This window comes from Cottoperca gobio, chromosome 21, assembly GCF_900634415.1.
Source record: "Cottoperca gobio chromosome 21, fCotGob3.1, whole genome shotgun sequence".
Lineage (NCBI taxonomy): Eukaryota > Metazoa > Chordata > Actinopteri > Perciformes > Bovichtidae > Cottoperca > Cottoperca gobio.
The window spans coordinates 4,156,647-4,170,868 of record NC_041375.1 but is presented as its reverse complement, the minus strand read 5'-3'; the positions used below and the strand labels follow the sequence as shown (position 1 = coordinate 4,170,868).

At 38.2% G+C, this 14,222-nt stretch overlaps 1 protein-coding gene across 3 annotated transcripts in view; it reads right to left on the bottom strand.

The window, feature by feature from the left end:
* Positions 1-14,222, bottom strand: part of dpp10 (dipeptidyl peptidase like 10) — a 215,722-nt gene that overhangs the window by 19,615 nt on the left and 181,885 nt on the right. For all 3 annotated transcript variants that reach the window (XM_029458742.1, XM_029458743.1, XM_029458744.1), the window contains exons 6-11: positions 13,154-13,206; positions 11,025-11,106; positions 5,947-6,067; positions 4,399-4,553; positions 2,454-2,551; positions 1,455-1,578 (exon numbers count right to left, since the gene is read on the bottom strand). In XM_029458742.1, the coding sequence (XP_029314602.1) occupies positions 1,455-1,578; positions 2,454-2,551; positions 4,399-4,553; positions 5,947-6,067; positions 11,025-11,106; positions 13,154-13,206 (633 nt within the window). The remainder of the gene's footprint in view (positions 1-1,454; positions 1,579-2,453; positions 2,552-4,398; positions 4,554-5,946; positions 6,068-11,024; positions 11,107-13,153; positions 13,207-14,222) is intronic.

Genomic DNA, 14,222 nt, shown 5'->3' with positions numbered 1-14,222 from the left:
TTGGTCCGTTCGGGGACTTGACTCTCCGGTTCCCAAACCAAGTCCCTACAGACTGAGCTACTGTAATAACAGAGCCACCATGACTGATATCAGTATAGATATTGGTGATTTGTTATGTTAACAGAACCTAATGTTCTCTAATGGAAGAGAAATATATCATGATTTATAATGTGAATGCATTATGAACAGGATACTTCTTAATATTTTATTTATTATCCTCTGTTAATTACTTAACAACATGTTTAAACACAAGACAGTTTCAATGGTAAATAAAACTAATTCATTGTGTGACCGCTACAAATTTAAGAAGAGGTCTGAACAGCATTACGAAGAGTGTTCATGTTCCCAGGAAGGGATCTAAATATAGACAAGACTTTGTATCTTTAGTATCAATACTATGACGATCATTCCACCCACCCCTACTATCCTTCTTCAACATAATGTGTGCATGAAGCTCTCGTCAGACCGACCGTAGAGTTTGAAAGGAAGCCTTTACAAAACCATACACAGAGGTATGTAATAAACTGTGTGTATATGTGTGTACTTTCTGTCCAACATGAATAATAAATGCCATTCTTCTAACTTAGAGGCTCTTGAACTCGCAACATCGAAGCAGATAGAAAGCACTTAGTGGATAAATGATTTCAAATGAGTGAAAAAAGTTGAAATAAACAAGTTTTGGGAACGAACACTACACAAGAGTGTTACCTTGGAAAATATGATACAATAAGGCAAGAGCTGTTGTTAGGCTTTATCAAACATAAAGATCACAAAGAGCACTCCACAATTTCACAAGCCTTACATGATCATGTTGCATTGCACGTGTAATAACCGTTGTCAAGATAAAGCCCAATAATAAAAATTACCATTTATACTTAGTAGTGCCAGCGGAAAGCAGTCATTTTCGCGCTATTAATTTTGCATGTTCAGATAAACATTCTATCTTGCTATGGCAACGCCTATTGTCTGAATCATAAGTCAGAGGCAAACCTTCACTACGGACAAGAGAAAGAGACTCATGAAATGGTGGGAATCACAAAATGAACGTCATTTAAAAATGTTTTACCTTATTTTATCCCTCGATGTTTTATGATCCCAGTATTGTTTTTATTATATTCTTCTGTATCTGCTGTTTTATCTGCAGCTCAACTTGAAAGCTTGTCAAGAAAAGTTCTATGTAAATAAAGATCTATTATTATTATTATATTGTTTTACTGTCATACTGTCTTTTTGTGAGAAGCATAGACGGACTAAAACTATAGCATTTAGTTTTAAAACCATGTGTTGTAGAACGATATATAAATGAACCTTTTACCTTGAAAATCAATGAATTCAAATGCATTGGATTCATTTCACATCAGGCAGTTCTGCTGTTAAACCTGTCTGTCTGTCTGTCTGTCTGTCTGTCTGTCTGTCTGTCTGTCTGTCTGTCTCTGTCTCTCTGTCTCCCTCACCGTGACGCAGGCTCCGGTGGTGGTGTCACACACGGTCAGGATGGAGATGTTCTGGGCTCGGTTCAGCCACCTGACAGAAGTCTTGGTCTTGCTGATCCACTTCACCATGGTAACATAATGTTCCCTATGAAAAACATTACAATAACAAATGGGTTATTTTAAGTTCTCTATCTGCGCACAGTCGATGATAATGGATTATAGTAGAAATATAATCATAATATACAGTACATACATACATTTCTAAGTAACATATTATTTGAAATTAAATGTGTATAAACGGAAGAATAAAGTTAGAAGAACTTAACATTATAAATTAATTATAAGGTCAAGTATCATAATACTTCATAATTGCAGTTCTCTCACTGACTTTTACTGAATGTAACATGACATTTAATCAACAGGTAACATAAGACATATGAGAAGTTTAAAAATGATTAGGCATTCCTATAAATTAAACTACGTTACAGTAAATGAAGTACAATTAGCCAAACCATGACAATAACATGCTGCTTATATTAAAGCAACAATAATATTATTCCAATAATATATATATATATATATATATATATATATATATATATATATATATATATATATATATACATATACATATACATATATATATATAACACTCTGAGTGGGCTCATAGTACTTTGTGTTTTTGATGCTAATACTTCTGTACTTTTACTTAAGTAAGGTTTTGAATGCAGAACCTTTACAGGTAGTGGATTATTGTCTCAGTGTGGAATTAGTACTTCTACTGAAGGAAAGGATCTGAATACTTTTTCCACCTCAGGTTTGGCCTCACCAGACCCATACAGGCTGACATTTGTTGCTCGTCATAGTTCATCCTTCAGTTTGTTAGTTATACATTGAACTCATTGAAAGTAAAAGTTGCAGACACTGTAAGTGCACCGCAGGAGCACAGCAAGCTGCAGAACACATGGCTTCCCAATTACAGGTGGCAAAGTTTGACGAACAAAATGTAGCTCTTCTCACCGTAGTTTGAGCGTCTCTGGAGGCATGAGCTCTAGCGTGTGCGTCGGCCCGTAAAGATTCACTACATAGAGCTTCACCACCGGGTTGGGTTGGCCGGCCTGCAAGCACAACAAAGAGTCCAGACATTAGACAAAAGCTTCACATCAACGTGCTGCTCAATGATGAAGTGATTTGCGGTGAATAATTAATTCCCTTTAAACTCTTTAAAATGCAGTTACAGTTAGAAGATGATGCATGTGTGCTATTAGGACTTTTGTCTGACAAAGTAGACAGCAGACATGAACATGACTGCTGATTAAACGTGATGTATTGGAGAAACTCTTCACTGAAGCAACAGTAAACTACAATAGTAAAGAACAGGGATTTGCATTATGTCATTGCTCTCATGAGAACATTGTTCTGCCTGCGCATCCATGAGAAACCTTCCCTCAGACGTTATAACACTGTTTGGATCAGTGATGTGTGATCACTCCACCTGCAACAACTCGCTCTACTTTGATTTCCTCTGCTGATGCACAATGAGCTCTATAGAAAGATGTTCTGACAGAATAACAGCTGTGGCTTTCAATCAAAGATGGGCACAGCTTTTGTAGCTAGCTAACTACTCTGTGTAATATCTGTGTATGATCACTGCGCTGTGTTGCATTCTGTTCAAGCAAGGCTGCTGTCAGTGGGGGAATTGTTCCCTGCCCTTTTTTAAAGTGTACAGCTTCCCCGAATGACTGAACAATGGTACACACCGGCGGATCTACACAGACTCTTAGATACGCTCGCTGAAATTTAAAACTGAGATATCAAGTGGTTTCAGCACAGTATGGGGGGGATTGGAAAACTAAACCAGCAGAATATCAAAGCAAAAATACTGCAGTTAGTGCAGTAGCCTATTGAGAATCAATGTGTTAAAGAACTAGTAAATACTTTTAAACAGGCTTATACAGTACACTTAGAAAGGCACAACAGCACAATTTTATTTAAATAATGTTGTGTTTGTGTCTACCTGGCTAGAGTCTGCAGATGGAAATAACAGCTAAAAGTGTATATCTTCTCTTTGTATGAGAATAATGTTCTAACAAATATGTGTAATAAAGTAAACTTCAATATTTTGGAAAATACTTATTTTGCTTTCTTTCTGAGAGTGAGATGAGAAAATCAATACCTATCTCATGGCTGTGCATTAGGCAGAGCGTGGATGGGGTGAACCAATAGTGAAACCCTGTAAGAGCCAAGAGGCAACCTCTGTGCCAGCATTATTTCTAATGTCCAGCAGTGGGCGACTCCACTGGTTGCAAAAAGAAGTCCAATTGTATAGAAGTCAATGTGAAAATGTTCCTACTTCTCAAAATGTCCTGACGAGTTTATGGTCTCAATCGCTAGTTTCAAGTGTTCTAAAATACAGCATGAAGTTCATTTTGTAAATGATGGTCCCATTTAGAGTAAAATAAAGGATAAACTAGTTTATGTTTAGGGTGTTGTCTGGTTTAGATGTTGTCTGTGTATTTGGTCTTAGAACTTTAACCCTTTCACAGTGTGTTTTTCAAAAGTTAATTGTAACATTTTGGTCACATAAAAATGTTTTGTTCAATGTCAGCTCCACCACCTCGTCACTTCTGGTTACAATAAACCAAGATAGCAACAGCCAAACTGCCAGACTCAAGCTCAAAACCGTAGTCCACAAACCAACGGGTGACGTCACGGTAACTACATCCACTTCTTATAAACATTCTATGGTTAGAGCGCATCAGGTACAGGTAAACAGAACGATAACGATCTTCTCATCTTATTCGTGAAAATTGTGCAAACAAGTGTATGTCCCAAAATTGTGAGTGAAAATAACTACAGATATCTCCTCTTCACATTTGCTCGAAAGCACTGCTTGTGGTCATGTAAGAAGTGTGTGAACTGTGCAGTGTTATTATGGCATGTGTGTCTTCTAAAGAATGTTTACCTTCGGGTATGGGTATTGCTTTCCTTTGGGGTATGTCAGGCCGGTGAAGCGAGGTAAAGCCATGTTGGGCACCAGACTGTCATTAAGGACCAGGAAGGCCAACCTCTCTCCGTCAGGTGACCACCAGTGTGCCACATGGGTCTGAAGGATCTCCTCTGTTTGGAAGGAGGCACAGGATGAGCTATATTGATTTCTAAAAATCATGCAACTTATGGGTCAAAATGATGTTTTTTACCATCGTATAACACAAAATAACTCAACATTTGATCTACCAATAGGGGCTTGTGCAGAATGTTGATGCGCGAAAGTGTTCAACTTCTACTTTTAGCAGCTATAAATCACAACATTCAGCTGTGTACACTGTACATTGAGGTGAAACCAAAATGATGTGCTTCTCGAGGTAGAAGACAGCTGATGGTGTTCATCAGATTGTACATTTTTATCTGTTATTGACATTACATTATGAATTAACCATAGTATTGAGGTTGAATTGGAGACGACATGAAAAAACAAAGAAACAGGTTAAATGGTTTAAACAATAAAACCAATAACGATTCAACCATCATTGATTGCAACATTATTATTCACAAGTATAATTAAGAATACAAGGAAAACAAGAAAGAAAAACAACAGTGCCATTATTGCGGTCGCTTGTCTTTTTATAAGATTTCCATAATATATTTTTCTCTTGAGAGATTGTCCAAAGTGCATTCAGTGTGTGTTTACTTAAAGCACATTAAACGACTCCTCACACCCAGGGGGAAGATATCTGCACTAGAACAAACATTATAAATATTTAATCACTGCCTTTTATAAGGTAATGTTTCTCAACACAGCCATTTACAGTTTAATGAGACAGTCTGCCAACACTAAGTTAGATATTATCATCTGTATCTTCGTCTTTATGTTTAAAACCCACTGTGGCAATGCAGTTTTCTAACACCTCATTATCTGACATCAAGTTCCTGTTTGACATTGATATTCTCTGGCATGGTCTCTTCAAACAGCTACCAGGAAAATGTCTGAACTAAATGCTTTGGCTAGTTTTGCCCTTAAAGATAGGGTTGGTAAACTTCTTCCAAATTGTTTGTACAATATATATACACAGTACATATATTGAAATGCTCTTTACATCCTGACAGCAATTAATAAATTAAATGCTCTGACAAAAAGAAACTGGGGTGGCTTTGGAGGGAGGCCTGGAGGTACATGTTATCAGTGTTGCCAACTTGGCGACTTATTTTGCTAGCTTTAGTGCCTATTGGAGCTTGTGCTGCTAGATACTTTTGTTGGAAAAGGGCTGGCAACATTGGACTGGGTTTTTTCCGTTGGATACTTTTATACATGAGGATGCCGATTATAAAACAACAACAGAGAGGCTTTGTATTGAACAATTGCTGTATCTGTTGCAAATCCGCATCACTGTTGGTATGAATAGTTTTGATATTCACAGATGAGTATTTCACATTTCCGTGTTGTTTATTTGTCACGCCCCCCGGTCTGTCAAGGCCTTTAGACGGAATGACAAGAGAACAAGCTGATATTTACCTTCATAGAGCCAGTCAGCAATCCCGTTGAAGATGATCCCTTCCTTCCCTGAGGATGTTAGCCTAAGGGAGTTACTCTTGACATCTGATTGGTAGTAGATGTTGTTCTCAAATATGTAGATCTGTACAGACGAAGCACAGACAGTCATGACTTAAATCTTACATCGTATGGTAAGGATTAGATAAATGCTGCAAGAGAGGAACACTGGTGCATGGCAGTAAAAGTGTAAAGTATGTGCCATATTTCAGGCTTCACAACGTTAGCAAATATCTACTGGATTAACAATTATTATATTAAATACACACAGTAACCGCTCAAGCATCCAAACTGTTCTTTTAGGATTAAAGGTGCAATGCTGTGAGTCAGGCATCAAGTGATTACCTCTAATTTACTGTAAACTGTATTTGTGTAAATCTGCAGTAAATTAAAATCCCAAAGCCAGAACCCTCTACCTCAAGGGTTTTCAAAGTGTTACACAGTGGGCCCCTAACCTGACGGGACACCAGAACTACCTTAGGAGACGTTATTGGAAACCGTTCTGCACTTTCCAAAAATAAACAAATCCAACTTGTCAGACAAACATCTGTCAACGTTACACTGATCAAAGTCTGTCTAGGAAACATAATCTTTCTTCAGGCTTTCCAAAAAACCAGACGCCTGTGGTCATTATGTGATCTTACATAATAGGGTCTTTCTCTGCACTGACACAACCTCACAGTCAGGGCCTTCTGCTGTCTGGCTGCAAGGCATCAAGATCTCATCAGTCCAAAAGGCAGTCTATGTATGTGCTAAAAGGTTCAGAGAAATGGTTATCTAACAGCAGACTCTCTCTGCAAGAGCAAATCTCTATTCTAACATTGGAGAGCAGATTGCCATTAACTGTAGAGTGAGCATAGTCAGCCATTTGAGGTTGTATTGCTGCAGGAATAAAACCAAAAATTGTTTTGTGAATTTAAAGTAGTTCCTTTCCAATTACATTTGTACGTTTTGTAATTAGTGTTTACATTGAAGAAGCCCTCATCACTCACATGTAACATGCAAATCTCTAAACTCTGGCCATGACCTTGACAAGGATAAAGCTGGCATAGTGTGACTCGTATGAAAAGCCCAGAACCAACAATGCGTGAGTCCATCTCTCACTATTTTGCAACTTCTATGCCCTGTTTGTGGCTCTTAGTAAACCAAAGAGGGGATTTAGTAGTACAAAGAAGGTGGATTAAAAAGATAGCCAGAACATTTATCATGGTTTTTGAAACAGTGAGGCACACCTCGTTAGGGAGGCGATTAAGCTACTTTAAAACCCTTATTTAGTGTCACTTACATTTCCTGATTTATCTGATACTATTATCCTAATCACTTGTAAATGTCCATACATGATTTGAAATCATAGAAATAACTCCTCATAATTCCATAACTTCACTGTGAATCATGTTTTAAAGTTTTCTACAGTATCAGAATAATCCAGTAATAAATTGTCTGTACATCCATTGGGATATAGCAAACAGGAACTGCTTATAGTAATCTGCATAATTTTAATAGTTCAATTTGCCAATGCTAATAAATATGGGCTGAAGAAGTGTACTGGAGTTGTAGCCACCCACGTTACTCACTGAATCCATGGCAACATTATAATTCCCGTTTGACATTTGTCTCGATCTTCTCTGAGGGCCCACACTTTGAAAACTCCTGATATGTATTTACAAATTATCAAAGACATTCAAACAACCTCCTAATTAGAAAACTGCCGACTTGTTGTTATATGTGTCCAATGTATTGCTGAAGACATGATGAACGGACACCCCTAATTCATATTCCAAACGTAACTTTCCGACATCCTAATGAGAATACACACATTCCCAAAGAATTGCTATGACTACTTATAGACTTTCCCTCTTTCATATGTTATGTCATTGTTTCCAAAGATGCACTTCGAGCTAATGATACTGCGCATGCCACCCGAGAGCTAGAACACCGTCACATCTGTCTGGCTCTCACCTCCTTATCACCATAATGACTTCATAATGGAGTCGTGTTTGATTCATGTTCAAATATTACACGCTGAAATTTGCATATATGGACAGCTCTACGCTGCTTTAGCCTTTAGGCTGTCAACAAAAAAGCCTCCCCATCTGTCCGGTATAGATAAATAAAAAAAGGATTATGGAAATAAATGTGCATCTAATTATGTTCCCGCAAAAATTGAGTACATTGCTGGAAATTCTGAAATAGAAGCGCACGGCAATACAACCACACTGTTTGTGTGCCCTCACAGTTCAAACACACAGGAGATAAAAGCCTGGAGCTGAACATACATTCATTTTTTGTTGGCTTCACAATTACAGAGCCTTTAAATGACTGTATTGTTTTTTTCTGTTGAAATTCTGATGTCAGATATAGATTGTTGGACTCAGCAACAACAAAGTTGAACATTATAAATACTATGCTACAATATAAACTAATGCTTTTCTGTGCTAGCCAATTTAATTACATAATGAAAGGAAAGCAACCGCATGTGTGTTTGATGCTGATTCGATGTGTTGTCATTACTTGGTTAAGAATTGCAGTTTTTTTTTCATCACACTAACCTTGAAACCTTCTATCCTTGAAAACAAACATGCTTTTAAAATAACTGAATTACTTCAGCAGGTGGGAGACACAAATTAGTAAATGTATAAAAATAAAGTATGCGTGTATAATCTCCCAGTAACCCTGTCATGTAACAAATAAATGCAGGCAAGGTTAGAGGCTGAAGGGCAGGGTGAAGCTGTGGGAGGTTTTTCTCATAGACTGTATATACAGTGCCCTCCAAAACTATTGGAACAGCGAGGCCAATTCCTTTATTTTTGCTGTACACTAAAAACAATTGAGTTTGACATCAAAAGATGAATATGAGAAAAAAAGATCAGTCTTTCAGCTTCTATTTCCAAGTATTTACATCTAGATCTGATAAACAGCTTAGAAGATAGCATCGTTTATAACAGAAAACCACATTTTTAGGTGAGCAAAAGTATAGGAACAGAGACTTAAAACCTCTTACCGTGTGCGGGCCCGCCGGTATCCACTGTGAACATCGTCACATTGTTAAAAGTCCATGAACAGGTGTTGCAATCTGTAAAATCAGCTGATCGATTTTTTACATTGTGTGATAAACATATTACATAACAACATTAAGTTATGACATAAACAGTCATAACTTAATATCTTGTGCGCTCATCACGGTTCAGACACGTCCTGGTTTTAGCGCGGGCTCTCAGCATTAGATTGACACTTCATTTGAGCCAATCGGAGCTTCGATCGGTTTTTTTACAACCTTCATGAGCACGTCAACTTGATAAGAAAGTGCCCACCCACTTCTTTTGTTACAGACTGACCCTGGACCAGCTCAGCGTCCTGGTGGCGTGCGCATCGTATAGAAAACGAGCGCCTCTTTCGTTAGATGCATCACTTCCCTTGGTTCGTTTTTTCAAAATAAAATGTATTTCCAAAATAATATATATTATTTACAGAAGGACATACAAAAAAAGCGTAAAAATATTAGAAAGAAATTCTTTATACTTCACTTACTCTGTGTGATTACTACTAAAATGTACTTTGGGTATGTCGTTTGTAGGTATTTTCGGGTAAATTCGCCCACCTTCTAAGTTAAAATAGTGTGAAAAGTGAATAATACCTAATATTTAGTTGCAAATCCTTTGCTTGCAATAACTGCATCAAGCCTGCCACCCATTGACGTCACCAAACTTTTGCATTCTTCTTTTGTGATGCCTTTCCAGGCTTTCACCGCAGCCTCTTTCAGTTATTGTTTGATTCGGGGGTTTCTCCCTTCGTCTCCTCTTTAGCAAGTAAAATGCTCAATAGGGTTTCAGTCTGGAGATTGATTTGGCCAGTCTAAACCCTTCCACTTCTTTCCCCTGGTTGTTTTGGCAGTGTGTTTTGGGTCGTTGACTTGCTGCATGATGAAGGATCTCCCGATCAGTTTGGTTTCATCTCTCTTTAAATTGGCAGGCAAAATGTTTCTGTAGACTTCTGAGTTCATGTTGCTGCTGCCATCATGTGTTACATCATCAAAGAAGATCAATGAGCCCGTCCAAGAAGAAGCCATGCAAGCCCCAGCCATGACATTACCGCCACCGTGTTTCACAGATGAGCTTGTGTGTTTGGGATCATGAGCAGATCCCTTCTTTCTCCACACGTTAGCCTTTCCATCACTTTGGTAAATGTTAATATTTGTCTCATCAGTCCATACAACTTTTTCCCAGACCTTTTGAGCCTTGTCTCTGTACTTTTTGGCAAATTCTAATCTGGCCTTCCTGTTCTTATTGCTTATTTGTATCTTCTGGTGTAGCCTCTGTACTTTGGTTCCCAAAGTCTTCTACGAACGGTGGGTTGTGAAACCTTCACTCATGCCCTCTGGAGGTTGTTGGTGATGTCACGGACAGTTGTTTTAGAGTTTCTCTTTACAGTTCTCACAATGTTTCTGTCATCAACTGTTGATGTTTTCCTTGGTCTACCAGTTCGACATCTATTGCTCAGTACACCAGTGGTTTCTTTCTTCTTCAGGACATTCCAAATGGTTGTACTGGCTATGGCCAATGTTTGTGCATTGGCTCTGATTGATTTTCCATCTTCTCTCAGTTTCAACATTGCTTGCTTTTCTCCCATAGACAGCTCTCTGGTCTTCATGTTGGTTACACCTTTAAAACTATAAATGCAATCTGCATAGGCAAAACCTGAAGCTGAAACTTAGAGTAGACGTTCAGTGCTATTTATTGTTTGAATAATCAATGTACAGGACACACCTGGGCAACAAAAAACACCTGTCAGTCACATGTTCCTATACTTTTGCTCACTTGAAAAATGGGTGGGTTCAAATAAAAGGTGCTATCTTCTAAGTTGTTTAACTGATCTAAATGTAAATACCTGGAATTAGAAGCTGAAACACTGATCTTTTTTTTCTCGTATTCATCTTTTGACATCAAACTCAATTGTTTTCAGTGTACAGCAAAAATAAAGGAGTTGGCCTCGCTGTTCCAATAGTTTTAGAGGGCACTGTATAAGGTTATTCTGTGTGTTCTCACCAGTTGTTGGCCTTGCACTCCCCAAGCCGCGTACTGAAGGACTGAGTTCACCACCTCAGGAGGGTCCAGCTCCCAAACCTCTCTGAAAAAAAACACAACAAGCAATTTCATCACACACATCTAGTGGTGTTGGTCATGGGAACAAACAATTAAAACATTTTCAAAGATGCAAAAATGCAAAAGATTGATAGTTCCAGGTTCTAAAGTGTGAACATTTCTTGGTCTTACATTATGGGAGATAATAATAATCATGAGACTAATCAATAATGAAAATAGTTAGTTGAAGCGTTAAAACATACATTTCCAACTATGGCCTGTAATATAAGCACAACGGTGCCTTCTAATAGTAGCTAAGACCTCATATTAAAATGAAGTAGGGTGCAGTTAGTGAGAACATTTTAAGGGGCAAACCCATGTTGTTACAATCTTTTCTGTTCCAGTTTTCCTGTGTTATAACACAAGCTGTGTCTCATTTTCTTTTGTTCCAACAAGGTGATGAGTCATAAATTCAAATGAGCACTAGTTGGCGACAGACCCACAGTCTTATATCAGAACAGAGATGACCAAGATATAAATAACATGCCAGAGTGGTTCCCCAAAATGGCACAATATCTGAGGAATTTATCACAAAGCTTCCTAAAATAACACTTTTGTTTGAAAAGGAAAATCCCATCAGCCATATAAAGTTTTAATCCTCTTCCATTAGTAGTGGGAATCCTGCCCGTCACTGTGACCGAGACTGGCAGTGTGTCTGCATCCCAGCATGACTGGGATCAGCACTTTGGACAAAGATTGTGACATTTTGATGTTCTAAAGATCCTCCTGTAAAGCAAAAGGATCGACTGATAGTCTTCAACCTTTATTATAACTGAGCATACATTCATTTACAGCTTGTAGTTCTGGGTGTGTCTGAGGACAGATTTTGTCACCGCAATAGCATCGCAACTGTGCTGAGATCAAAGTGAAGGTCGAGCTAAAAGATGGCCGTGGTCCAAGCACTTTAAGCCCCTATACCAATTTGGCGACGGGGCTGATGTGACCCCATCACAAAATGGTCTCTAGGTTCACAATGCTGAAGTTTTCACTTCATCAGCTAATGATATAGAACCCTGCAGTTACATACAGTATTAACATTAGCCTGAGCCCATTGCGGGAAATATAAATGCAATGGAGCAACAGTAAGGGAGCCAACATTATCTTTGAAATTGAAATTCATGATGTCACAGACTGAGGGCATTTCTCAATAGCAGAGGTTTTTAAACTGTGATGCCCCCAGACAAATGTCCATAAATCCACTTAGAAATCATAGAACATTAAATACTCACTATAACTACAGGATTTTCCTGAGAATCATCAAGTTTTCTTCAATATCTCAGTATTTTAATTAATCCAATGGTAGTTAATCGGCATTCGCTAAATGATGGTGGGAATTTACTAACATGTTTGTTGGGGGGTTGCAGTTGTCTCAAGTTTGTCTAAGGGTGGGCTAAAACACCCGCTTCAAATGTTATCAGCCGATTAAATGCCCAAAATGCCAATGTCAAGCAAACATCGGACTTTTAGGTTTATTTAACCTTACATACATACGTAATTCACGTCAAGTACGTAAAATACTTAACTTACGTATGTAACTTAAGTTACATAACAAACGTACTTATTTGGACTCAAACCTTGATCTTCTCCTAAACTTAACCTAGTAGTTGTGTTTCAATTCACAACATTAGCCAAATGCTCAGAACTGCGACCATTTCACAACATACAGGTAGGTGCAGTTTGCCCTGTCTGCAGCATTATAATGGTAGTGATTACAACTGATAATGGCCATTTAATGGGCTGATAACATCCAAAATAATTGTTTAAAAATGTGTCGCCCCTGTAAATATGGCTGCAGCCTAGGTCTGCTGGAGCAAGGAGACAAAGTGAGAAACTCCCACCTTTTCTTCATGCACGTCACAACATGTAAACAGGTGATAACAATACTTTCATTGCCCTTAGCCCTTACTGATAGAATATGTGCTGTACTGTACTGCAAACAACTTGGCTCACAGCTATGTTTCTTCCATGATGACAAGTTTTTTTACCATACACGTTGCCTCACATCAGCTGTGGAGGAGGACAAAAACACTTACCGAGTGTGAATATTGTAGATACTGTAGGAGGCCATGTAGGAGTGGCGGTAAACCTGCAGCAAAATAAAGACAGAAAGAGAGATTAAAAGATGACTGTCTGAAACATTAACGAGAGAAGCAGCAGTGCCACAGATAATGACATCATGACACAAAATGAAAAGGAAGAAGGCATCAAACATAACAGACTGCTGGCTGCTCTCAGTGATAGAATCGGTAGACAATGCAATTTGCATGGGTGACAGCTGTGGGATGAGACATTTTAATTCCATCTGAGAAACCCATCATCGCCTCTGTACTGAACGCCCGAGAGAGACGGGGAGAGACAGGGAGACAGAGAGAGAGTGACAGAGAGAGAGGGAAAGAGAGAGAGGGATGGAGAGCGGGAGACACAGAGGGAGATATGCATTCAAAGTGACAGAGGGGTGCATGTAAAGCTGTCTCAAACTCCCAGTGGAGAAGCCGGAGCTGACATGATAATAGACCTCTGACTGTGGCTGGTGATCGGGCACAGAAACAGGCCGTAGTTTTGCATTTCATCATGAAGATGACACTCGTGTATTCAGCTCTGATACAAAGCAGAGGAATACCTTACAAGAGACAATTCTGGACTGCCAATGTAAATTCTCAGAGATACACTTCACTGACAATGGGTTTACGCTGGGGCAAAATTATATTCATCAAAGTAACTGAAATTGTGTTAAGAGTCATTGCATTCAAATACGATGTTTCTCTTTCTAATATCTGGGCATGGTGGGTACAGTTTATTTTGATTCATTTTTGCATTCTTTTTTTTAAAGCACAAAATTAGCTATAAGTCTCTTTTGTCTATGTAAAAATACAAGAAAAATGCCACAGTGCCAATAAGAAATGTATAAATCTTTAGTGATAATCACTCAAAACATTATAGTACAGTTAAAGGTTGTAAAAATATATTTGTAAGATAGCAAACTAAAATGCAGTTTTTTTTACATATAAAGTGTTTTTTATCACACTCGTTTTCATTTACATTATGTATGCCACTGTAAATCAATTCATTAAAAAAATAAAAATACAATTATTTTTTTCTTTC